Genomic DNA, 25,244 nt, shown 5'->3' on the forward strand with positions numbered 1-25,244 from the left:
CTGGCTGCCTCAGGCCGGAAGCAGTCTTTGGAGAAACACCGGGAGCAGACCTGCCAGCTGGTTTCTCTCCGTCCAAAGGCACCCCGCTCGGCGCTGGCACCAGGAGGTCGGGCAGGGTGTCGTGGTGCTGGCTCTGTAGTTCACAACCACGGAGGCACCTGCCTAGTGGACACCAGCCCGCTGAAGGGTGTGAGGACTCCGTGCGATGCGGTTCCTGGGGCCCCCATCACTCGTGGACACGTTTTGCATTCCAACACGTTATTTATTGACAATCCACATACATGGGAAGCTCTCCTCCCATGCCCCCCACCCCCTTCCCCCCCAACTCACCCCCCCACCCGAGGGGAGAGTTAAAACACCTCGTGGAGCAAACCCTCCAAGGCCCTTTTGATCTCATTGACCTCAGCCTCCTGCTTGCACCACCACTCCTGCTGCTGCAAGGCCTCCGCTTCCCAGTCCAGCTCATAATTCCTCTCCAGCAGCCTCTGGAGCTCAGCCAAGGACTCCTCCATGCTCAGGGCCAAGGGCTCCGATGGAATGTGCCCACGCCCCTCCCTCCCTGCCACGACCCGGGGCTCCTGTTCTGCTGGCCCCTTTCTCCTCCCCAAGATGACTCTGAGGACAAAGATGACCCCGCAGGTGTTATGGAACCAGGACGGTAGGTGGAATGTGGCCCCAGCCCAGGGGCCTGCCGGCGCCTCGGCCCAGTGACCCATGAGGAGGAGGACCACGCTCTCAAGGGTCCCGGGCACCGAAATGGTGACGTTGGAGTGCCTGCCCTTGCCAAAGCCCGTCGCCGCCTCCTTGGACCGCCACTGACGTGACTGCTCTGGCCACAGCAGTGGTATATCGAGCCTGGCCTGGGCTGGTGGCCTGGGATGTTTCCAGTCCACGTCAGGGACAGGACGGCCTTTGGGTCCAGGTTTCCGTTTCCGGTCTGTGTCTTGGGCTCCGGTCTGGCTGGCTGGCTGTAGGGCAGGCTGGACTGGTGCTACCCGTTCTTCCCTTCGTGGAAGAGGTTGGGGCTGAGAGTCAGGGAGGGAACCAGGGCCAAGGGAGCCAGGGCCAAGGAAGGGGACGGCACGCGTGAGGACCGGCAGGATGTCTTCCTCATCCACTGTATAGCAGCCTCTTCCTGCCAGCTGACCCGGGACCGGCAGAGGTGCCGACGGCCAGAGGTAAAGGATGACGCGCACTGCGTCCACATGAGGCTTGGGGCCGGATACCCGCAGCTCAGTTGGAGGAGGTCCTGGGAAGTGCGGCACAGGAGTCAGCAGCTGCCCTCTGTCCAGTGTGTCTCCGTGGTCACTCGGCTGGCTGGTGTAAAGCCGTGTTGGGACAGCAGAGGCCTGGGAGGGACAGTCCCAGGATGGGCAGGGGTTTGCTGTGGTCTTGTTGGTGCCCGATCCCCCACCATGGGGCTGGAACCAGGAGAGGAGCCAGGCCAGCCCATGCAGGTACAGGAGGCGCCGGCTGCGGGTACGCGGGCTTGCTGGCCCGCAGAGGGGCCCGAAGGCGGACCCTAGCGTGGGAGTAGGGTGCTCGGTGTGGGTGAGGGGCCCGGGGCAAGAGGAATGGGCATGGAGTGTGTCAGAGGTGGGTGTGGAGAAGGCGGTCGAGGACGTGGCCACAAGTAGCAGGAGAACCAGAAAGGCCATCTCTGCTATGGCTCACCTTGGCAGCGGCGCCGGCTTTTATAACCGCCCGTGGTGCATCACAATGCCTCCCTGTGACCCCTGCGTCCTGTCCGGCCAATCACCAGGCTGCTCTCAGCAGGCCACGCCTCCGGCCAACTGCCAGGAGGCTGTCGCCGTGTCCCTCTGTAACGGAAAAGAACAAATGGGACTCCATGTTGGATCTGTTCCTGTGGCTTTCACCACTGTGCCTTGTTTTCCAGGCTTCGTCTTGCTAGCTCTGCACCTTTTGTAAAGCAGTGTTGCCTTTAGCCTGAAATGTATAGGAGAGCCTATTCTCGGGACTCTGACCTTTAAGGATGTTAGCATTTCTGCATTTATGTAGAGATGGTAAATTGCAAAACAGAAAATAACCTTTGTTTTGTTGGAGGTTTACAGGGACACCATGGCCTGACCCACATGGACGGCTGCAGGAACAAAGACTTCCTGCAGCGAGAACTTTGCAACATCCACACCGCCTCCCCTATTTTTCTGTATAAAAGGAGACTGTACTCTGACTGGAGTAGGATGGTTCTCCAAGACATTAGTCTGCCAACCTCTTGGTTGGCCAGCTTACCGAATAAAGTCGCTATTCTTTGCCCCAACACTTTATCTCCCATTTTATTGGCCTGTCGTGTGGCGAGCAGAACGAATTTGGACTCAGTAACAATTGGGATTTCTGGTCACTGAAGATGGGCACCACGGGAGGTGCAGGCTTTAGGGGCGGGAAAGCAAGGGCGAGCTTTACCTCAGACGAGCGAGGTTTGAGGTGCTATTACACGTCCGAATAGAGCTGTCAAAAGCACAGTTGGAGATATGGGTCTGGAGTTCAAGAAAAAAGTTAGAAGGACAAAGATGGTAACTTGGAGGCTCCCGAATTTCCCTTCTACCACAGAGGCACAGAGTACATGGCTTTTCATGTAGCAATTGCCTCTGAGAGAAACCCAGATCCTGGCTCAGTGGTTCCTACACATCGCGTAACAGAAAACACCCACATCAGAAGGGGTAGGAAAGGCACATCCCCACCATCAACCCCACCCCCAGCGCAGTGCCCTGCAATTGAGGGGCCCCCCAACTCCCAGCTTCTCCCTGTGGAGCGAGGGGTCTAAACTGAACAACTCACACCCTCCTCAACTTTAAGGCTTCCATCCAAGGGGTGAGCTCCAGGTCACTGAGCTGTGAAAGTCAGCAGGGCCTGTGTCCACCATTCCCACAGGAATGTGGCAAACAGGAAACCAGTGGGAGCACCAGCACCCGCGGGGCTACTCCCCGAGGCCCCAGCTCAGAGGTTGCAGGTAGAAATGTGATCTTCCTGCTTCCACTTGCCTGGAAGGGGTTTGGTTGCAGACTTTGCAAAGGGCCGCCTGGGGCCCAGCATCTAGTTAGCACACACCCTGGTGCCAGCTGTGACCCTCCCCAGACCCCTGCCTTCTCCCTCTGGCTCACCCCAACAGTAAAACCAAGCATCTCCCTGGGAGGAGTCTGTCCACACAACTAGTGCCCCAGCTTTTACAGCTGCCATTCGAGGATTGGGCCCCCAATCACCCAGGTTTGGTAGCCTGCAGGACTTACACTCCCAAGTCCCACAGAGCTGAAACAAAGACACTGACCACCCCCACCCCCCAACCGCTGCCTTCTTGCCTCTCCTGTTAAGCTCGGTCCTCCCTGCAGATGGTGACAGCAGGTTGAGTCTTCACATCTGGTTCTCAAAGCCCTGCTCTCCTCCCTTATCCACCCCAGTCGTTCTCCCTCCGCCTTGCCCAGTTCTCCACCTCTCTCCTGCACCTCCCTGAGCCTCTTTCCGAATTTCGGGATCTGTCTCAGGTCTGGCTGGGGCTTTGGGCAGGGCTGGGGCTGGGGGTTGTTCTTGTATCCACGCCTGTCTTTTCGCTTCCCAGGAGAATGTCAAAGACAAGCTTCGGGCCATTGTGGTGACCCTGTCCTGTAGTCTCCCGACCCCTCGGCTCCGGCGACAGGCTCCTGGCCAGGAGCTGCCCCCAGTGGCCCCCATCCTCAATGCCCACCAGCCCAGCACCCAGCGGACCGAGGTGAGCATGGGTTCCAGCTTAGCCCAGGAAAAGGAGCCGTGGCCCCTCTCCAGTGACACTCACTCACAGCTTGCAAGACTCTTTCACCTGTTACCCCAGTATTTCCTCCTGTTTCTAGATGCTGTAACAGGGTGGACCCCAGATGAAACATGGCCCAAGTGATCATGAGTTCCTAGTTGGAGGGGACAGGCAGGCATTCAGGGGCCCAGGGTTGTGGGGCTCTGCCGTCTTCAAATGTGGTCTCCAAGGCCATCTCTATCCCAGCCTGCTGGAGGGGAGCGTGGCGCTCCTTGCATGGGATTCACGGCCGGTCTGGCAGTGGCGCTCTTCACTTCGCGTTCTAAGTCTGGGGCTCAGTTACATGGGAGAAAGGCCGAGGAAATATGGCCTTGCTCTGGACTAGCCTGCTAGCCTCTACTGCGACATCGTAATACTCCCATCATTTTGCTGATGGGGCCCCAGCTCAGAGTGGTTGAGTGACCAGCTCGATATCACACAGCTGGGAAGCCGCAGATCTTTGAGTTGAACACAGGCTATTTACCCCTGTGATCCTCCACCCCACCTAGGCAAGGCACATTCACCCCCTAGTAATGACCCTCCTCGAATCTCTCCTCAGATCCACTTCCTGAAGCAAGGCTGTGGGGAAGATAAGATCTGTCAGAGCAACCTGCAGCTGGTCCACGCCCGTTTCTGCACCCGCATCAGTGACACCGAGTTTCAGCCTCTGCCCATGTGAGGCGGAGCAAGGGAGCAGGCGGGGTGGGAAGGCAAGAGCTCCAGGATCGAAGGAAGTCCCCTCAGGAGCGCCAGTCTGCAGGGAGAAAGCGGAAGGCTGGGGGGGACCTGCTGATAATTCAGAAGTTTGCAGATGAGGGCAGTGGTGGACCCACAGGGGCTCCCCTGGCAAGGAATGACAGGCCTTCACTATATATATACATATATATATATATATATATATATATATATATGTATATATACAAACATGCAGTTCACATATCATATCTCTCTCTTTTTAGTCTTCACGACCCTGTGAGATAGGAATTCTTGTAAATCCCACTTTATAAATGGAAAATGGAGGCCTAGAGAGGTTAGGTTACTTGCCCAAGGTCAGTTAGTGGTGGAGCTGGGACCAGAATGGAGGTCCCCTAACTCCAAGTCTTGATTCTCCTAAGCCTGAGATTTGGGAGACCCAGGCGGGAGGAGAGGGGGCATGACCTGGGGGAAGGAGGCAGGAGAGGGGGAGGCGGGGGGAGGTGTTCAGATCTTAGAGTGAGTGGGATCTGACCCTCCAGGGACGCGGATGGGACGACAGCCCTGTTTGCACTGAGTGGGCAGCCAGTCATTGGCCTGGAGCTGAAGGTCACCAATCTGCCCTCGGACCCAGCCCAGCCCCAGGCCGACGGGGATGACGCTCACGAGGCCCAGCTCCTGGTCACCCTCCCTGCCTCTCTGCACTACTCAGGAGTCCGGGCCCTGGACCCTGCGGTGAGGACCTGGGCAGGGTAGGCGTGGGGTGTTCAGGGGCTCCAGCAACCCAAGCTGACCTCTCCTTCTCTCCCGACTCCAGGAGAAGCCACTGTGCCTGTCCAATGACAACGCCTCCCACGTCGAGTGTGAGCTGGGGAACCCCATGAAGAGAGGCGCCCAGGTTGGCACATCTGCCCCTGTCTGTATCCAAGTGGCTCTCTATCCCCCGATCCTTCCTCAAGCCCCTTGCCCTTCTGAACTCTCATCCTGCTCCGTCCTTGGTCCAGGTCACCTTCTACCTCATCCTTAGCACCTCGGGGATCACCACTGAGACCACAGAGCTAGAGGTGGAGCTGCTGTTAGCCACGTAAGTCTGGTGGGACCAGGGTGGGTGATGGTGGGGGAAGTTGGCTGGAAGTCCACCTAGAAGGGGCTTCACTGTCCTCACTTGACCCCTTGGGGTGACGTCTGTGCCCGCTGCCCACGCCCGCTCTGCCACACGCCAGGATCAGCGAGCAGGAGCTGCGTCCGGTCTCTGCCCGAGCTCGTGTCTTCATCGAGCTGCCACTGTCCATCACGGGGTAAGCCCTGCCCAGGGGGGCACTGCCGCCAGAGGGGTGGGCACTGCTACTCCCAAACCCAGGCCTAGGCTCTGCCTCACCCTCCATCAGGCCTCAGGCCTCCTGAGCCCCCGTTTTGACCCCTCCTTGCCAGGGTGGCTATTCCCCAGCAGCTGTTCTTCTCCGGTGTGGTGCGGGGTGAGAGTGCCATGTGGTCTGAGCGGGATGTGGGCAGCAAGGTCAAGTACGAGGTCACGGTGAGTGTCCTGGTGAGGCCCCTCCTTCTTGGCACAGAGGAGGGGCTGAGGTCTGCCCCAGGAGCTGTGGCTCTTCTCCCATATGGCCGCATGGTGGTCTAGCAAGTTTGAGGCCTCGCTCAGCTCCTGGGCCTTGGCTGTGGGCAGGTGTTTGTGCTGGGGCCTCAGTTGGCCATTTGCTGCTCAGCCCTGGCCGGCCGTCTCACCTGCTGGTCTGGGGAGCCCATGAGGGCTCAGGGCAGCTGCTCTGCCTAGGGCCTCAGCTGGGGGCTGGGGACTCAGAGGCAGGGCTGCTGTCTCTCTCCCGGACTCTGCCCTGGCGCGGCTGGGGCCTTCCCACACCTCTAGTGGCATCTCTAGGTTTTCCTGGGCTTGGCGCGGGCAGAGACTGGCTCCTGGATCTAGGATCCTGGGTCTTTGTCGAGACTCTGCTCTCCGAGGCCTCCCCGCATCCCGCGTGCTCTCCATCCCCAGGGATTTAGTGGCCTTCACGCTCGCTTGTGCCCACAGGTCTCCAGCCACGGCCAGTCACTCAGCACCCTGGGCTCTGCCTTCCTCAACATCATGTGGCCCCACGAGATTGCCAACGGAAAGTGGCTGCAGTACCCCATGCGGGTGGAGCTGGAGGGCGGGCAGGGGCCCAGGCAGAAGGGGCTCTGTTCCCCCAGGCCCAACGCCCTCTACCTGGTGAGGCTTAGGCCGGGTGGGCGGGGCTGCTGAAGCAGGGTCGGGGATGGGGGGTAGACTTGGGGAAGGACGCTGTGGGCTGGGAGTGTGTGGGTAGGAGATGCCAACTCAGGACTGCTGCGTTTGGAGGGACCCTCACTGGGCCCCCTCCCCACCTCAGGATGTGGACAGCAGGGACAGGAGGCGGCGGGAGCTGGGGCAGCCGGAGCAGCCCGGCCCTCGTGAGCAGCCGGAGCCCAGCACGTCCTGGTGGCCAGTGTCCTCTGCCGAGAAGAAGAAAAACATCACCCTGATGCGGGCAGGGCAAACTTGGTGCAGCCAGGATGGGGGAGGGGGCGCGTGGTATGATAGAGGATGCGGGTGGTGGGGAGGGAATGGTGTGTCAGGATGGTGGGTGGTGCGTGTGGAGGTGCGATGGTCTGACACCAGGGCAAGTTGACAGGACAGTGCACAACACACCTGTGAGGCAGCTGCGGACGCCAAAGTACCACCCCTCCACGCTCAACAGGTGCTTACTCCAGGGCAGGCACTTACCTATAGCCTTTTCATCTTGTGGATGAAAGTTCACGGTTTATAGAGGTGGGATGGTCTTAGCCACCTCTGAGATCTCTTTGTTCTTCTTTTGAATTCTTTTTCGACAAAAAGTCAATTTGCATAAGGAAACCTGCTTGATTTTCACAATTTCAAGGACACTTTAGGTTTTTGACAGTTCTAGCAATTAAATTGGTAGTATATTTACGTGATTTATTGTCTCTCCTTTTTGAGCAGTGTTGCCCCCCCTTTTCCTACTTGTGTCACCTAGCTTTGTTCCACAAGCAGACTTATTGAGCAGATTAGCGCATGCTCTGTGCTGTCCCTTGTAGGGCCGTGCTGGCAGGGAGAGTGAGCAGGGGACATAGGTTAGCGGGGTACTTGGTCTGGTGGCAAGGGGGTGAATCCCAGGTGTGGAAGGAAGGACAATAGAGGCAAGAAGAGTCAAAGAGGCCTTTGCAGGGGAAGCTAAGCGGCAGGGCCAGCTCTGGTGTCAGCTGTCTGGGAGGGAGTTCCACTGCCACACCCCATCCCTCTCGGGGCTTCCTCAGCTTCTCTGCTGGCCCGAGAGCATGACCTGAAGCAAACGAAGGCGCCTCAGGGATAGTAAGAGCTTGTGTCATCGCTGTTTCCCTGACATATGGCTAGTCCTGGCCTTCCCCATGTGGCTGGTTTCCTCGGAAAGCCCTCCCTTTCTGATAAGAACTTTGAAATGGATTCTTTTACTAGAAATGGCATTTAGACAGATTGACCAAGGATTCTTGAATTGCACCAAAGCGGCAAAATAAAGGATGACGCAAGGAATTCAAACACTGTCAAAGCCAGTCTTCTGTATATGAAGTGTGATAAATAGAATTTTAATCTTAGAGAAATGGGCCATTAGCTGGGATTGGGCCAAATGGTTTTAAGTCAGGCCTGGAAGGAGCAGGGCCTAAGTCCCCTGCCCCCCAGCGGCTCTGGGGCAGCCTCATCCTCCTTCAGTGAGTCTGGGCTTAGCAGAGGAATGCGGCTTTGCCCGCTGTGGACCTGGGTTCAAATATCTACTCCACCTCTTAACAGCTTTGTTAGCTGTGTGACCTGAGGGAGGTCACCTGGCTTGTTTGAACTTGAATTTCCTAGTTTGAAAGATGGAGATGATGGTAATATGCACGTTGCAGAACAATAGCACATTTAAATGGGGTAAGTACCTCGCAGATAGTAGATGCTCAGTAAATGGGACCGTCATTAGGTAGCAGAAGCGGCACCTGGGGAAGCTGCTCTGCCTGTTGCTGTCCTCCCTGCTGTCCCCCCCATGCATCTCAAAGCCAAATAGCCCAGAATTGGGGTAGGCTGCTGTTTTGGACCAAGGGTTAGTTTGGGAAGACTTCCTGGAGGAAGGGGGCTTGAAGCCAAGTAAGGAAAATGGGATAGATATTGAATGAGGAGCCAAGGGAAAGGGGGGCTCAGGGAGGGATGGAAGGAAGGCTCTGGGCAGACTCAGTGTCTGTGTGAGCACGACTGTGAGGGTGCTGGGCCCTGAGCAGCTCAGTGGGGTGGGGCCACGCGGCTCAGAGCCTCACCTGTCCTGGTCCCCAGGACTGCGCCCAGGGCACGGCCAACTGCGTGGTGTTCAGCTGCCCTCTCTACAGGTTTGACCGCGCGGCTGTGCTGCACGTCTGGGGCCGCCTCTGGAACAGCACCTTCCTGGAGGTGAGCGCACGGCCGGGGCACCGGACTGGGCGTCCTCTTCCCCAACAGCCCCTCGGGGACTCACTTCTCCTCCCACCTCCTCTGTGTCCAAATGCAGCAGACTGGGCCCAAGACAGGCGGAAACACCCTCTTCCATTTACAGCTTCAGAAGCTGGGGGAGGGGGGCCTTAGGCATTTAGGAGGAGGGTCTCCTTCCCTGCTCCCCTAGGAGTACTCAGCTGTGAAGTCCCTGGAGGTGATCGTTCGAGCCAACATCACCGTGAAGTCGTCCATCAAGAACCTGCTGCTCAGAGATGCCTCCATTGTGGTGAGCTGCAGGGCTGGGGAGGAGGGGCTGGGGCGTCTCTTTTCTCCTGCCGCGCCCGCCCTCATTCTGTGAACCCCTCCCTCCCCAGATCCCAGTGATGGTATACTTGGACCCCGTGGCGGTGGTGGCAGAAGGAGTCCCCTGGTGGGTCATCCTCCTGGCTGTCCTGGCCGGGCTGCTGGTGTTGGCGCTACTGGTGTTGCTCATGTGGAAGGTGAGGCTTGGGGAGGGGGAGGCCGGCAGGGGCTGGGCTCCTTATCAGTCAGGTGGCCTCTCCAGGTGTGGTTCTCTCACCCACACTTCCATTTCTTCAGCAGATCTTCACTGAGCCCTTACCCTGCACGTACCAGGGACCCTGTCGGGCCCTGGACCATTCGGAGATAAGGCAGGCGCAGATCTTGTCAGAGGTTTTATAGTCTCGTGGGGGAGGGGAGCCTGTGGTGAAGGACAAGGCAGTGGTACTAAGTCAGGAGAGTGCAGGGGGAATTCAAGACGGGAGCGCTTGAGAGCCGGGGGCCTGGAGCTGGGCCTTAGCAGGTGGGGTAGCAGGGTCTGGATGTGGGGAGGTGAATGGGTGGGTCTGCGCCTTTCAAAAGGACCATGGGAGGCAAAGCCATGGAGGCAGGGAAATGTGGGCTGATTTAACTAGAGCATGGCAAGTAAGGCTAGGAAGGAAGCTGTGGCCAAGATAGCCAACCAGTGTGGAGAACCGCCTCCAGGGAACTGTCTCCAGGACCGAACTCGGATCCTGCACATTCCAGGCTCCACGTGGAACCATGCTCGTGCACAGAGTGTAGCCAGAACCACGTGTGCATCTGGGGCTGCACTGGGAGCACATAAGAGCACATGTCAGTACAGTCACACCCGTCACCTGCGGTCATCCCCTGAACCACATGCTACGTTTGCGGAACCACGCACGCCCTTGGGGCTTTACGGGGAACTGCCCCTCCCCTCCTCCCGGGGACCACAGACCAAGCACACGCTCTGGCACATGGGAGTCATCAGGGGACCAGGCCTCTGGGCGTCCAGGCTGTTGGGAACCTTGCCAGCTCTTTTTAGGGGAGATTGATGCCTGGGAGAAACTGGCTCCCGGATCTCTGCTTCCTGCTCGCACGGAAGAGGGGCCGAGCAGAAGTGGGGGCCCCCATCTTTCTCCAGTCTTCCCATCCTCCACCTCTTCTGCTCCCCTCTTCCCTTACATCCCAGTGTGGCTTCTTCCATCGGAGCAGCCAGAGCTCATCTTTTCCCACCAACTATCACCGGGCCCATCTGTGCAGCCCTCGGCCATGGAAGCTGGGGGTCCAGGGACTGTGGGGTAATTGTGTGTGAGCATGTGTGTGTGAGCATGTGTGTGTGCGTGTGTGGGGATGTATGTGTGTGAGTGTGAGATACTCCCAGTAGTCACGGGAGCGGGAACGTGCAGGGTGAAGGAATGAGATTGCACGGGGGCCGCGTGAGTTCTAGGAGCTGGGGTGGGAGGGCCTTACCAGGGTGAGGTTATGAGGGTGAGTATACACAGCCAGGGGCACGCACCAGGGTTGGGTGGGCTCCTGGGGTGTGAGCATGTGGGAGTACAGGGAGGTGCCATGCATGTCTTCTGGGGGCATGAGTGTGCAGACAGTCGTGCAAGGAGGTGCCGTGCAGTCTGAGCATGTAGGAGTCTTGGGCAGTCCTGAGTGTGAGCAGTCCTGAGAGTGAGTGTGCAAGGGGCGCATTTCCATCTTGGTGTGGAAGGGCCAGCATGTTCATGATTTAGGGAGGGGCCAGGCCATTTTATTCACAGATGGGAGGGCCCAGCCCGAGGTGGGTGCTCCCAGCGCATGAGCACACAGGCTTGAGAGGAATTATTCCGGAGCTTCCACGGGTCTCGGAAGCCATGTTTTCCCTCCAATCTCGTTTGTGTTCCTGGGGATGCTACTGGGCCTCTTAAAAGCTTCGGGGGGTGTGGGAACCTTTGGGGTCAGCGGTCCTGATGTTCTACCTTCAAGCCCCTCTTTCAGGTGCCAAGGGAGATGTCCTTGGTCCTGCACCTCAGGCCACCTCCTGGTCTTTCTCTCGCTGTGAATGAGGACCTGGGGACCCAGTATGGATGGTGGCTCTTGTGGGGGCTGCTTGCTGTGCTGGCTGCCGCCCAGCCTGTCTCCTTCCTGCTGCCGTTGGTCCTTTCTGTCCCAGGGACGGTGGGGGCAGGCAGCTGGCTGTGCTGAGCATCTGCCCCAGGGACCAGCCCCGCAGGCTCCTCACGTCTGGCCTGGTGTCCTTCCAGATGGGATTCTTCAAGCGAGCGCGGTACCCCGAAGCCACCGTGCCCCAGTACCACATGGTGAAGGTCCCGCGGGAAGACCGGCAGCAGTTCAAGGAGGAGAAGACGGGCATGATCCTGAGGAACAGCTGGGGCAGCCCCCAGCGGGAGGGCCCCGAGGCGCACCCCATCCTGGCTGGGGATGGGCAGCCCGAGCTGGGCCCCGATGGCCACCCTATGCCAAGCACTGCCTAGCCTCCTTTGTCCCAGCTGGCCGGGGGCCCCCGCCACCCCTTCCCCAGAGATGGCTCCTGGGGGTGAAGAGGGGGGACCCGGTCGCTGGTGTCCCATCAGGATTTGGCAGGATCTGCTTCCTCAGGGCACAGACCTCTCCCCCCATGAGGACCATCCCCCAAACTTCCCCTTAGGATGCTGTTAGGTGAGAGGGGAAATCAGGGGTGGGTCATGGGGGAGGGTGAGGAGGGCAGCGATGTTTTTATGCAAAAGTGGGGAGAGGGGAACCTAATCCTTCCCTCTCCTATTCACCCTGTATAACGGAAACCCAAGGACCTGTCTCCCCAAAAGTGCCTTAAGCCCAGAGGGTGGGGAGGAGGTTATGTCGCTGACTCAGGGGCTCTTCCCTCCCTAGCTTCCCCTCTCCTCTGACCTTAGTTGGCTGATCCAATCTAGCAGATTTTGTCTATTTATTAAAAAATACTTGAGGATAAAACTTGGCTCCTTTACTGAGTCCGGCCGCCTCCTGCCCAGGGTCTGCAGGAGAAGGCAGATTTTCTCTGCACACACAGAGCTCAGGACAAAGGTGGTGACGGGAGGGAGTGCTGGGGGCCTGGCACAGACACACGTATCATGACTTGTGTGACCAGGTCCTGGGGCACTTGAGTGTGGTCTCAGAAAGAGGAAAGGGCAGCTGTCCTGGGGTGGGTGGGCAAAAACTGGGAGACCCAGTCCAGGAATTTGCAGCTAGGGGTACGGCAGGGTGTAAGTGCTCCCTCCCCGCGGTCAGGGGAGCAATAGCGCTTTTCCACTGAAGAAGGAAGGGTTGGAGATTCCCCTGGCAGAGGTGGGGGGAGGGGCAGGTAGGGGGAGGGGTGCTGGGGGATGGCTTCTCTCTGCCCAGATCCTCTCAGGAGAAGGCAGACTCAGCAGATGGGTGGGATCATTCCGACCGCAGGCAGGATTTGGGGAAGGCTTACTTCACGGCCTTCCCCATGATGTGCGGCCCAACAGGCAACCACTTTAAGGGAGGGGGCTGTCGTTCCATTTGGAGTTCAGAGAACTGGGCACTTTCCAGATCTTTCCAGGTCTCTCTGGTGAGGCGGCAGCCATCCCCGATGTGCTTCCAGGTGGGCTCGGCAACTTGCTGCCACAGGAAGGCCCAGCTCCCACGCGGCTCAGCCACATGCTCCCAGAAAAAGAACAATCCTCCCTGGGAGAGAAGAGCGTGTCACTCACCTGCTCCTCCCGCCGCCTGCCTCTAACCTCACCTCCGTCCCGCCGGCCACGCCTGGCCGTAACCTCTCGGTGAAGAGGGAGGTGCTGGTCTTCAAGTTCGGGGAGCAAACTGTCCTGCTCCGTGACGCCTCCTGCGCCCCGGCTCCAGCTGCCCGCCCAGAGCATGTGACGAGCCTCCCGTGACTGAGTGGGGATGACTGGTGAGACATTCTCAAAGGGCGGCCAGAAGGACAGCATAACCGAGGGCAGACAGACGGGCAGGTGGAGAACCAGGAGCATAGGTCTCACTGGATACAGAGATGCTCGCCCAGAGCCCGACACAAGTGTCCTGGACATCTCAGCCAGCATTTTGGGGAAAACTTGCACTGGGCTTCTGATTAAACTCAGCTTCCTCCAGCGCTTTGCTCCTCGCTGTGCCTTCCCTAGGTGATCTCATACACCTGTGTGATTGGAATTTACCAGCTAAACCTGGTGACTTCCAAATCTGTATCTCCAGGCTCCCTCTTTTTCTGACTTCCAGATCTGGACCTCCAACTGCCTCTGGGTTCTCTCTGCCGCCATGGCACCTCAGACCTAAAGAGTTCAAAGCAGGTTTCTCCTGTCTTACAAAAGGCATTTCCCTCTACCGTCCCTCACTCCATCAGCTGGTCATGCCAAAAACCTGGAAACTGTCCTAAACTCCTTTGTCTCCACACCCAGTTCCCAATCTTACTGGGATTCTACTGCCCCTAATAGCTCTACCTGGAACACTGTCACTTGTCCCACTCCCTCCAGCCCCTGCTTAATCCCTTGGATCTCAATGTAAGCATCCCATCCTTAGGTGTCCTCCCCTCTTCCCCGACTTCACTGGGTAGCTCCCTTGTGGGCTTCCGCATCCAGCCCTGGTCATCTTTCCTTCTCACCAGCAGATGGGGGCGGACGTGTGTGAGATGCACTAGTTCACGGGATTCCCCGTCCTGGGCGCCCCGGGCACTGGGGTGGCCGGTGCTACGTTTGCTGCCCCGCACCCATACCCTTCCCCCTCTGCTCACCGGCCTCAGCACTCTCTGGACCTCCTGCAGGACCTTCCTCGGGCTCTGCACTGAGCAGAGCACCAAGGTGCAGACCACCACGTCCATGGAGCCATCGGCCAGCTGCTTCATGTCCTCTCCGAAAGCCACCACAAACCGTTCATATTCGAGGTGTCTATTCTTGGCCATACTTTTTGTCAGGAACTTCTCAAAGTTGGGGTTCGGGTCCAGGCAGGTGATCCTGCATCCAGATGGGTAGAACTGGAAGTTGGCACCAGTGCCGCAGCCCAGCTCCAGCAGGGCCACCTTGCCCGAGGCCCCCGCAAGCCCCTTTATCTGGCTGAAGAGCTCCCGCTTCTTGCCCTCCATCTTGCGGTTGGTCTTGGCCACCAGCACGGCCATCAGGTAGGGGAAATAGCTCTTGCACAGGGGCTCCCAGAAGCCCAACAGAGCCATGATGTGCAGGGGCAGGGTCAGGAGCAGCACCAGCAGCTGCAGGAGCCGGACCAGGGCGTCCATGGCAGCCCGGCTCGGAGCAGTGCTTCCCTGGGGCCCGGTCTTCCCGCTCTGCCCGGCCGCTGCAGACGCGCGTCTCTTTTTGCCCGGCGGTAGGACTTTGCTCCCTGTCTCCTACTTGGCAGTTTCCTCCTCGCCGGGTGGAGTGGATCTGTGAAATCCCTCCAGAGGGCACAGGTCCCAAGCCCCCACAAGCTCTTCAGCAGATTTTACGGGAGGCGAAGGAACAGGTGGCGCCAGTGTGTCCTGAGATCGGGGCACTCTGCCCACTTGAAGAGGATGGTGTGTGCTGAGCATCTCAGAAGGGAGAGAAGGGGGAGGGGGGTATGTCTCTGATCACAGTTTGCGGGGGCCAAGTGCCCAGGCAGAGCTGACTCATGCTGGCCCGCCCTGGCCTGATTCTGTTCTCAGGTTCTGCTCGGTTTACGCAAGCTGGAAGTTCTGGTTGGGTGCCACTGGCACACCCCCAGGGCTTTGTAAACGGTAACCTGCCTCTGCCCCAGATACGAGCCAAACACAGAGAAGAATGTGTCCTAACCAGGGGGTGGGGGTGGGGGTGGGAAGGGTAGGGGTGTGGGGGTGGGGGGTTGTCACAGGAATTTTCTGCTGGGCAGCGGCACAGGGGCCACTCAGGCTCCAGTGGCACAGTGCAGGAGACGCCTTCCTGAAATAGTTCATCCCCGCCTGACTCAGGGTTTGTCCCCAGACCTCTTCTCTGAGGCCCCCAATGGCCGGGATGGTGACATCAGTGGGTTTGACCGGTAGGACAGAGGCAGTGGACTTTGAGCTTCCGTCCCAATCAGGGACTTTGTTTAAAATCAGTCCTTCCCCAGAGGTCATCAGTGGCCCTGGAGAATGGTCCTTGTGAGATTTCAGATTGTTATAATCCCCCTCTTGTATAATGCTAATGCATAATGGTGAAGGAAATTTTACTTAAAGAAAATCAACAACTTGGCATTCATTTTATTGCTGAATAGTATCTCATTTTGTGGATACACCACAAATTATATGTCCATTCAGCTGTGGATGGGCCTTTGGTTTGTGTCCAGTTTTTGTCTATTACAAACAGAGCTGCTACGGACATTTATATACGTGTCTTTGTGTGGACAAATGTTTGCATCACCTGCTTGTGGAATGGATATTTATTCATTTATTTAAAATGTGTAACTATTCTTTTGTTTTGACTGTGTCATTGAATTTTGTTGTTGTGGTGGTGGTTAGAGACACATAACATAAAACTTACCATCTTCACCATTTTAAGTGTACAATTCAGAGATATTAAGAACATTCACACTGTTGTGCAGCCACCACCACCATCCATCCCCTTAACTCTTTTTATCTTGTAAAATGGAAACTCTGTGAAACAGTAACTCTCCATCCTCTCCTCCCAAGCCCCTGGCAGCCACCATTATACTTTCCATCTTTGTGATTCTGACTGCTCGAAGTACCTCATTTAAGTGGAATGATGCTGTGTTTATCTTCTCGTGACTGGCTTATTTCACTTAGCATAACGTCCTCAAGCATTGCAGCATATTGAAGAATTTCTTCCTTTTTCAGGCTGAATAATGTTTTGTTATGTATATACACCACTTTTGCTTACTCATTCATCTATCAGTGGACACTTGGGTCGCGTCCATGCTTTAGCTACCGTCAGTCATGCTGCTCTGCACGTGGCTGTACAAATGTCTGTCTGAGACACTTCTTTCAATTCTTTTAAAGAGCATGTACCTAGAAGTGGAATTGTTGGATCATATGGCTTTTTTTTTTTTGGTATTCTATTTTTGATTTTTCTGAGGAACCACGGTACTGTTTTCCACAGCGGCTGTACCATTTTATATTCCTACCAACAGTGAACAAGAATTCTGATTTCTCCACATCTTTGCCAACACTTGTTGTTTCCTGTTTGTTTTTTTTTTCTTTTGATAGCAGACATCTTGATGGGTTTGAAGTGATATTTCATTGTAGTTTTTTAAAACTTATTTGTTTATTTATTAGTGGGGGAGGTAATTAGGTTTGCTTGTTTATTTATTTGGTGGAGGTACTGGGGATTGAACCTGGGATGCTAAGCAGGCACTCTTACCACTGAGCTATACCCTCCCCTCTCACTGTGGTTTTGATTAGCATTTCCTTAATGCTTACTGATGTTGAGCATCTAGCATCTTTTCATATGCTTATTGGCCATTCGTATACCTTCTCTGGAGAAACGTCTATTCAGGTCTTTTCCCTAGTTTTGAATTGGGTTGTTTGTTTTTGTTTTTGAGTTTTAGGAGTTTTCCATGTATTCTGGATAATAAGCCAGTAACATTTATGATTTGCCTTTTTACTCTGTGGATAGTGTCATTTGATGTACAAAATTTTAAAAATTTCACAAAGTCCAATTTGCCTATTTTTCCTTTTGTTACCTGTGCTTTTAGTGTCTTACCCAAGAAATCATTGCCAAATCCAATGTCCTGAAGATTTTGTCTTGTTTTTTCCTAAGGTTTATTGATTTAGGTCTTACATTTAGGTCCTTGATCCATTCTGAGTTAATTTTGTGTGTGTGTGTGTGTGGAGTTAGGTAAGGGTCTAACTTCATTCTTTTGCATGTGGATATCCAATTTTCCCAGCACCATTGGTTGAAAAGACCGCCCTTTCCACATTGAATGGTCTTGGCACCCGTGTCAAAAATCATTTGACCATACAGTTGAGGGTATATTTTGGGGCTCTCTACTCTATTCCATTGGTCTATACATCTGTCTTTATTCCAATATTATAGTATTTTTTTCTTTCGTTTAATTGAAGTATAGTTGATTTACAAAGTGTTAGTTTCCAGTGTACAGCAAAGTGATTCAGTTATGCATATCTAATATCTAGCTACCTATATATCTATTTCTCTGTCTATTCTTTTTCAGATTCTTTCCCATTACAGGTTATCACAAGGAAATGAATATAGTTCTCTGTGCTATACAGTAGGTCCTTGCTGTTTATCTGCTTGATATATAGTAGTGTGTGTATGTAAATTCCAAACTCCTAATTTATCCTCCCTCCCTCCCACCCACCATGGAGTTTTGATTACTGTAGCTTTACGATAGATTTTGAAATCAGGAAGTGACAGTGTTCCATTTTCAGGTTTTTTTTTTTTTCAAGATTGTTTTTGCTATTTGGGGTCCCTTGAGATCCCATATGAATTTTAGGTGAGTTTTTCTATTTCTGCAAAAAATATCACTGGGATTTTGCATTGAATCTACAGATCACTTTAGGTTGTGTTATTGACATTTGAACTATGTAAGTCTTCTAATCGATGAATCTGGGATGAATTTCCATTTATTTATGTCTAATTTCTTTTGACAAAGTTTTGTAGTTTCATTGTACAAGTCTTTAACTCCCTGGTTAAATTAATTCTTAAGTATTTTATTCTTTTTGATACTGTTGTAAATGGAATTGTTTTCAGATTGCTCATTGTTTGTGTATAGAAATGCAACTGACTTTTGTCTCTGCCACTTTGCTGAATTTATTAGTTTTAACAGTTTTTTCCTGGAGGAATCTTTAGGGTTTTCTACATGTAAGGTCAAATCATCTGCAAACAGAGATAATTTTACTTCTTTTCCAATGTGGATGTTTTTAAAGCAGGCTTCCTCTTGTTCCTTATCTTCAACGAAAAGGTTTCTTTCTTTTACCATTGAGTATGATGCTTGTTGTGAGCATTTTATTAGGATTGTATTAACTATAGTTTAGAGAGAACTGACATATCTTTACTTTTTTTTAATTTGTGAGATATCTTTTTATACAAGAGTATATCTTTCCAAGTATTCACATCTTGTGTCCCCTCAGCAGCATTTCAAAGACACTGAACATGTCTTTGGTGATTTCTAGTTATTTTACTTTTTTGGTTAATATAAGAGGGAGTCTGTATCCTCTAATTGGTTGCTATTTGCGTATGTGTAACATCCTTTTTGATTTCTGTATATCCATTTTGTACCAAGTCATCTTACTGAATTCTCTCATTGTTTACAATAATTGTTTCTATTTAATTCTTTGGATATTCTGGGCATAAAATAATCTGTGCAAATAAAGATAATTTTACTTCTTCCTTTCTAATTTTTATATCTTTTCTTTCTTTCTTTTGCTTATTTGCTTTAACTAATGCCTTCAGAACAATGTTAAATAGTAGTTTGGATACTAAATTCTTTTTCTTGCTCTTGGGATTAATGGGAATACATCAGTGCTTTCCCCGGATTATAACTATTTTCTCTTAGCCTTTCCCCCGCCTTTTTATTCTTTGCACTATATTGCTGGGACTAGGAGTCTGCAAACTACATTTACTTGGCTTTCATCCTTGTGAGTTCTGCCAATGGTAAGCATTTGAGGGAGATCAGACTGTGGGAGGCACAGGGCATCTTCCTGCTTCCAGCTGGACAGCGTGGCAGTTGCTGGTAGTGGCGGTTCTGTAGCAGCAGTGAAGGTGGGTGAGTCAAGGCTCCATCAGCCTGACCCAAAGGCTGCAGTTTTTCAGCAATTCCAGCTCTGCCCTCTTTGGCAGATGGAGAACACGTGACAGTGTTGGCGACAGGACAGCAGCGGGGGTTTGTGGGATCCAGCTCAGGGCTGTACACAGCTGGTGATCTGTATTTCATTTATGCAGTGGTCAGTTGATGTTCACTTGGGTTGCTACCACTTTTTGGGTATTATGAACAGTGCTGCTGTGAATTCTAATCTTAGTTTTATCTTCTCTCTCTCCTAAGTCATCAGTCTCTACCTCTTCATGGATCTTTCAGCATACTAATATGCTTTCACATATGTCAGGTTAACAGAAACTCAACTCTCGGGGGGAGGGTACAGCTCAGTGGTAGAGCACATGCTTAGCGTGCACCAGGTCCTGGGTTCAGTCCCCAGTACCTCCTTTAAAAACAAACAAACAAACCAACCTAATTACCTCCCCACCCCCACCAAATTGAAATTAACTCACTTAAAAAAAACCTTCAACTCTCTCTTGACTCCACATCTCCCTTTGGCTACCAGCTCACTTTGTAGGTTGATGTTGGAGTCATACTTGCTGAGTCTGTACTCATGTTATCTCAGTTTCCTCGCCTCCCATGTACTTTTCCTCTCTCTGCAATCCATTGCTCTAATAAAAACTGTTCTCATCAAGACCGTCAGTGATCTCCACATCGCCAGATCTAGTGGCTGTTCCCTGTTCTTGTCTTATTTGACCCCTTAACAGCTTCAGAAATGCTGGCTAATACTTCCCCCTTGGAAGTCCCATCTAGGCTACCCCAGCAACACAATCTTCTTTCCACACCATTCCCGCGGCGTTCCCTCTCAGACTCCCCACCACCCCTCCCTTTAAAGGTCTTTCTCATCTACTCAACCCTCTAAATTTTTGTTTCTTTGCATTTAACAATTTTGTCTATGTTTCAAAATCTGCTGTTTTTGCTAGTGAGTTCGCTCCACGATGCCAGGCAGCACATGTTCCTCCTCGTTGCTGTGTCCTCGGGGCCATTTCCAGTTTCTGTCTCAGGGACCACTCCACATAGCTTTATTGGATGGATGAATAAAAAGTCCATATCGTTGAGGGCCTGATATGCCGACCCAATGGATTTGGATCTTTTCCTACAGGCGATGGGAACCAGTCATATGGTCTGATTGGCTTGTTGGAAACATCTGACAACTGATTTAAGGAAAAAAGACTGGAGGCTGGGACACCAGTTGAGTGATAATTTGTTATAGTCTGATGAAGGGATGGAACACCTATGGAACAATGGTGGTGGGGACAGACAGGAAGAGATTTATCTCAGAGGTGTTAAGAAGGTAGCACTGATAATTACTTTTTTCATTAAAAAATTTTTGTTAAAATATGCATAACACAAAAGTAACCATTTAAACCATTTTTAAGTGTATAGTTCAGTGGCATTAAGTTCATTCTTGTTGTGCAACCATCACCGTCATCCACCTCTAGAACTTTGTGCTCTTCCCACCTGAAAGTCTGTACCTATTAAACATTAAGTCCCCAGTAGCCTTTGGCAACCACCAAGCGTTTGTAATTCTTAGCAGATTACTTTAAGGCTTCTAACTTGGGTCACTGGATTCAATTTATCAGAATAAGAGATTTGTTTTTGAAAGATGGTGAATTTGGTTTTGGCATGCTTCAGGTGATCTGTCCAGTGAACAGTTAAATATAGGAATTTGGAACTTTGAAGAACATTTTAGGCTGGAGATTTGAAACTCATTAGCTTAGAGGCTAGGTTTGGTCCTGAACTCCGAACAAGCAAGCCTTCTTGTCCTCTCTGACTTGGGTCGAAACAGAAAATACCCCAAGCCAAGCGCTGGGAGCCCTTTGCCCTGTGTTATCCCCCTGTTGCCATGCAATAAAGCACTAGATCTTGCCATGCATTTCCAAATGCCTTCTAAATAGATCTTGAATCTGTCTCCTCTTTTCTTTTTTTTTGGTGGAGGTACTGGGGGTTGAACCCAGGCCTCGTGCATGCTAAGCACCCGCTCTGCCATTAAGCTATATCCTCCCCCGTCTCATCTTTCTCAGCCCAACCACCAGTGCTTTAGTTCAGGCCCAGGTCATCTGGTTTCTGGACCCTGAAAAAAGCTTCCTAATGGGTCCCCTTGTTTCTAGTTTTGGCACCTTGAAGTCCATTCTCCACACAGTCCCCAAACATGCTTTACCTAAAACCCAAACATAATCATGCCACACCTTTATTTAAAAATCGGAGTTGTTTCCTCGTTGTCCACAGGATGTAGCCCAAGCTCCTTAGCGTGGCAGACAAGGCCCTGTGTGACTGGCTCCCGGTGGAAATCTCAGCCTCTCCTCTGAGGCTTCCCCCCTTGCTGACTGTGGTCCGCCAGCCCGGAGCGTGCGCGGCTCCCTCCTCTCCGGCTGTTTCACACCAGAACCTGTGCCAGGCGGGGCCCCTGCACCTCACTTGGCTCACTCCTGGCCTTTGTTAGATTCAGCTCAGGCTCTTCGGTGCCCAGAAAGGCTTTCCTGATGACTCCCTGACCTGATGGGCTCTAGACCTCTTCTCCCTCACACTATATACAGGCACTATATTCATACTCACTACATTGTGCGGAAATACCTGTTTACATATCTGTCTCCCTTAATGGCCCGTTGAGCACAGGGACCATGTCTTATATCTTCCTCTAGCCCCAACACAGGAATACTCGATAATGTCTGCAGAATGGATGAATGCTGTAAAGGAACCAGGTGCCTGAGTAGTAAACGAAATACACCTGTAGGAAACTATTAAGTGAAATGCAAAGCAGAATTGCATGTGATTAGCGCCAAGTATGCAGGGGCAGGCTCCGGACGCTGTGGGCAGGAGCGTTCTGTGAGGGAATGACTCCCTCCCCTTGGTGGAGATTAGGGCTCTTATTACTATGAAGTGGGGTTTTTTTTCTTTCAATTTTGCAAAACTGTAGTAATTAGTATTCTGAAATCTTTCTCCTCAATTGTGTTCCCTGGACCAGTGATGTTGGCTTCGCCTGGGCATTTGTTAGAAATTCAGGGTCTTGGGTCCCACCCCAGAGCTGCTGAATCTGAATCTGCATTTTGAACAAGACCCCAGGTCATTCATATATGCATCCATGTCTGAGATGCTCTCTCTGGAGAAAACATTTTGTTGGCTGGAGCTCCACTAGATGGAGTTGTGAGCTCAGGGTCCTTGGGCCCTCTCGTTCCTCTGGGAGGCAGTGCTCTGTGTGGCTGGCTGGAGGTTCCAGGGCCTGACTTCAAGGGGTGGGTGGTGGCAAAGGACTCAATCTAGCAGCTGTGCCCAGGTGGGCAGGTCTGCAGACGCAGCCCCTCACAGGCAGGGTCAAGCAGGAGCTGCCGGGGGCCTGGGACTGGCTTCGGCTGTATCGGCCCCAAAGGAGTCCAGCAGGATCAGGCAGGGGCGGTGTGGCAGGAGGTGGACCTGGATGGAACTGGTAGGCGAGACAGGCAGAGGCCAGGTCAGTGAGCGTGGGTCAAGGCTGGAGGATCAGATGAGAGTTCCTGGGACTGAGGCAGGGGCTGGGGTCGGGCCCTCAGCTTCAGGAATGGGGCGAGGCTCAGGGCTGGAGTAAGGGTCAGAATGTCTGGTGTAAACATCGTTCCTGGTGATCCGAGGCAGCCTTTTCACCGTCTGAAGGCACAGCTGCGCTGAAACGCCTGCTCTGCGCCGCAGCTGGCCGGCTTTCAGCTTAGGTCTCCTCCGGTCCCAAGGACACTCGCAAGGCGCGGGGAGGGGAGGGAAAGAAGAGTGTGTGTTCTCCGGTGACCCAATGTACACTTCCTGATCCGTAGGTTTGTTGTGTGACCTCTGCACGCACCCTCTTATGTTCAGATGTGGTGTTTGGTATTTCATAGCAAAAGTAATGGAAGCCACTGGATATGAGTTAGAATGGGAGCTATGACATGTGTTAAAATGTACTGAGATCTCTTTTTCCCTTGTGTCTGGGAGGAGGGTTGTGGATTGAAATTTGAAGGTGGCACCTGACCTGGGAGGGGCTGAGGAGCCCAGCAGAGTGAGTGTGGGCTTGGGAAGAAGGCACGTGTTCCTTAGGACAGTTATGTTAGGGTTATCATTTTTCAAGGAATAGCATCAAAATCTTATTAGGGATAATGTGTATTTTTTTAGGAAAAAAGTTTACTTTTTATTAAAATATAATCTTTAAAATTTTTATTATAGTATAATTGATTTACAAATAATACTGTGTTTTAGGTGTACAGGAAAGTGATTCAGTTATATGTATATTTATGTATATATGTACATTTTTTCACATTATTTTCTATCATATGTTATTCTAAGATATTGAATATAGTTCCCTGGGCTGTATAGTAAATCTTTGTTGCTTATCTATTTTATGCATAATTTGATCTGTTAATCCCATACTATTAATTTATCCCTCCCCCTCTCCCTTTCGCCTTTGGTAACGATGTTTGTTTTCTGTGTCTGTGAGTCTCTTTCTGTTTTATATATATATTTGTTTGTATAATTTTTTGGAGGCCACATGTAAGTGATATCATATAATATTTGTCTTTCTCTGTTTGACTTATTTCACTTAGTATGATAATCTCTAGGTCTATCAATCTTGCTGCAAATGGCAATATTTCATTTTTTATGGCTGAGTAGTGTTTCATTATACACATAATGAACATTGGGGTGCATGCATCCTTTTGAATTAGAGTTTCTGTCCTTTCCAGATTCATGCCCATGAATGGGATTGCTAGATCAAATGGTAGCTCTATTTATATTTTTTAAAAGAAATCTCCATACTGTTTTCCATAGTGGCTGCACCAATTTACATTCCCACCAGCAGTGTAGGAATATCTACACCCTCTCTAGCATTTATTGTTTGTAAACTTTTTGATGATGGCCATTCTGACAGGTGTGAGGGGTGATACTTCATTACAGTTTTGGTTTGCATTTTCTAGTAATTATTGATGTTAAGCATCTTTTCATGTTCCTGTTGGCCATGTATATATCTTCTTTGGAGAAACGTCTATTGAGGTCTTCTGCTTGTGTTTTGATTGAGTTGTTGTTCTTTTGATATTGAGTTGTATGAGCTGCTTGTATATTTTGGAAATTAAGCCTTTGTGGATGGCATCAGTTTGGGTTTTTTGTTGTTGTAGTTGTTGGGGAAGTAATTAGGTTTATTTATTTATTTATTTTTAGAGGAGGTACTGGGGATTGAACCCAGGACCTCATGCATGTTAAGCATGTGCTCTACTACTTGAGCTATACCCTTTCCTCTTGGGTCGCATTGTTTGCAAATATTTTCTCCCATTCCATAGGTTGTCTTTTCATTTTGTGGATGGTTTCTTTTGCTGTGTAAAAACTTTTAAGTTTGATTAAATCCATTTGTTTATTTTTGCTTTTATTTCTTTTGCCTTGGGAGACTGATAAAAGAAAATACTGCTATGATTTACTGTCTCAGAATGTTTTGCCTACGTTCTCTTTAAGGAGTCTTATGGTGTCATGTCATATTTAAGTCTTTAATCCATTTTGAGTTTATTTTTGTATATGGTGTGAGGGAGTGTTCCAACTCCACTGATGTACATGCGACTGTCCAGCTTTCCCTACACCACTTGCTGAAGAGACTGTCTTTTTTCCATTGCAGTATATGCTTTCTCAATATGAAATCAGAATTTATGGACTTGGGAGAAAAATTAATCCCTGCTATGGTGAGATGCGCTTGCTTTTTAGATAACTTGTGGGGAAACTGGCTACAGCACACAACATCTACTCCATTTATGAAATCAGGGAGCTCCTCTCCACTTTGGATCTGGTAAAATCTGGACAGAGGAAAACTTCTATTAGCTTTTGGCTAAAATCTGAAGTTTGAACATGGGTTGAGAAAGAAGAAGGCGCCACAAGAAACCCTTTCCATCTTAAGATCTAGGTCTACAAGCGCTCCTTTGCTCGTGTGATGCAGGGAAATGAGTTATTTAGATAAAGCAGCACGTCTAGTCCTTTTATTCTCGACCGCTCTGCCATAGTTCCCCGGCCAGACAGCAAGGAATGGTGCAGATCTCCACTGTGGCACCGGGAGTGACCTTTTCCCCTGGGGAGGCCTGGGGGAGGGCAGGAGGATGCTGGCAGGGGCTGAGATACTGCTCTGTGTGGAGCAGGATGCACTTGTCCCCACCTCCTTGGGTTTGCTGGGAGGAGCCACCACGTTGATCTACTGAGCTGCAGGTGCTCTCCTGGCAAGAGAGAACTTGAGGTTGATTTATCGAATTCTTGTTCCCTTCCTCCCATGGAAGCAAAGAAATCGCCAGCAGGACGGAAAAGAAGGGTCGTGTCACTCCA

The 25,244-nt window shown here is 51.8% G+C and overlaps 2 protein-coding genes across 2 annotated transcripts; one reads left to right on the forward strand and one right to left on the reverse strand.

Moving 5' to 3' along the window:
* The first annotated feature begins 1,719 nt into the window (after nt 1–1,719).
* On the forward strand, nt 1,720–12,031 carry LOC140700361 (integrin alpha-7-like). The gene is made up of 14 exons (XM_072973872.1): nt 1,720–1,851; nt 3,572–3,721; nt 4,338–4,453; nt 5,014–5,206; nt 5,289–5,369; nt 5,476–5,555; nt 5,695–5,769; nt 5,903–6,005; nt 6,516–6,692; nt 6,853–6,990; nt 8,799–8,912; nt 9,121–9,219; nt 9,308–9,433; nt 11,486–12,031. Exons 1-14 carry the CDS (start codon nt 1,720–1,722, stop codon nt 11,714–11,716), a joined length of 1,815 nt encoding a protein of 604 aa, XP_072829973.1. The 3' UTR covers nt 11,717–12,031.
* Nucleotides 12,032–12,179: 148 nt separating this feature from the next.
* Nucleotides 12,180–14,765, reverse strand: TMT1B (thiol methyltransferase 1B). The gene is made up of 2 exons (XM_031683410.2): nt 13,966–14,765; nt 12,180–12,908 (listed from the first exon to the last, which is right to left on the reverse strand). Exons 1-2 carry the CDS (start codon nt 14,461–14,463, stop codon nt 12,672–12,674), a joined length of 735 nt encoding a protein of 244 aa, XP_031539270.1. The 5' UTR covers nt 14,464–14,765; the 3' UTR covers nt 12,180–12,671.
* Nucleotides 14,766–25,244: the final 10,479 nt, after the last annotated feature.

The sequence above is a fragment of the Vicugna pacos genome, chromosome 12 (genome assembly GCF_048564905.1).
Source record: "Vicugna pacos chromosome 12, VicPac4, whole genome shotgun sequence".
Classification (NCBI taxonomy): Eukaryota; Metazoa; Chordata; class Mammalia; order Artiodactyla; family Camelidae; genus Vicugna; species Vicugna pacos.

Coding starts and splice junctions, on each gene's coding strand:
- LOC140700361 (XM_072973872.1), top strand. CDS start 1,720: ATGCCTCCCTGTGACCCCTGCGTCCTGTCCGGCCAATCACCAGGCTGC. Junction 5,207..5,288: donor TCCGGGCCCTGGACCCTGCG/GTGAGGACCTGG, acceptor TCCCGACTCCAG/GAGAAGCCACTGTGCCTGTC. Junction 9,220..9,307: donor TCAGAGATGCCTCCATTGTG/GTGAGCTGCAGG, acceptor CTCCCTCCCCAG/ATCCCAGTGATGGTATACTT.
- TMT1B (XM_031683410.2), bottom strand. CDS start 14,463: ATGGACGCCCTGGTCCGGCTCCTGCAGCTGCTGGTGCTGCTCCTGACC. Junction 12,909..13,965: donor TCCAGAGAGTGCTGAGGCCG/GTGAGCAGAGGG, acceptor CTTCTCTCCCAG/GGAGGATTGTTCTTTTTCTG.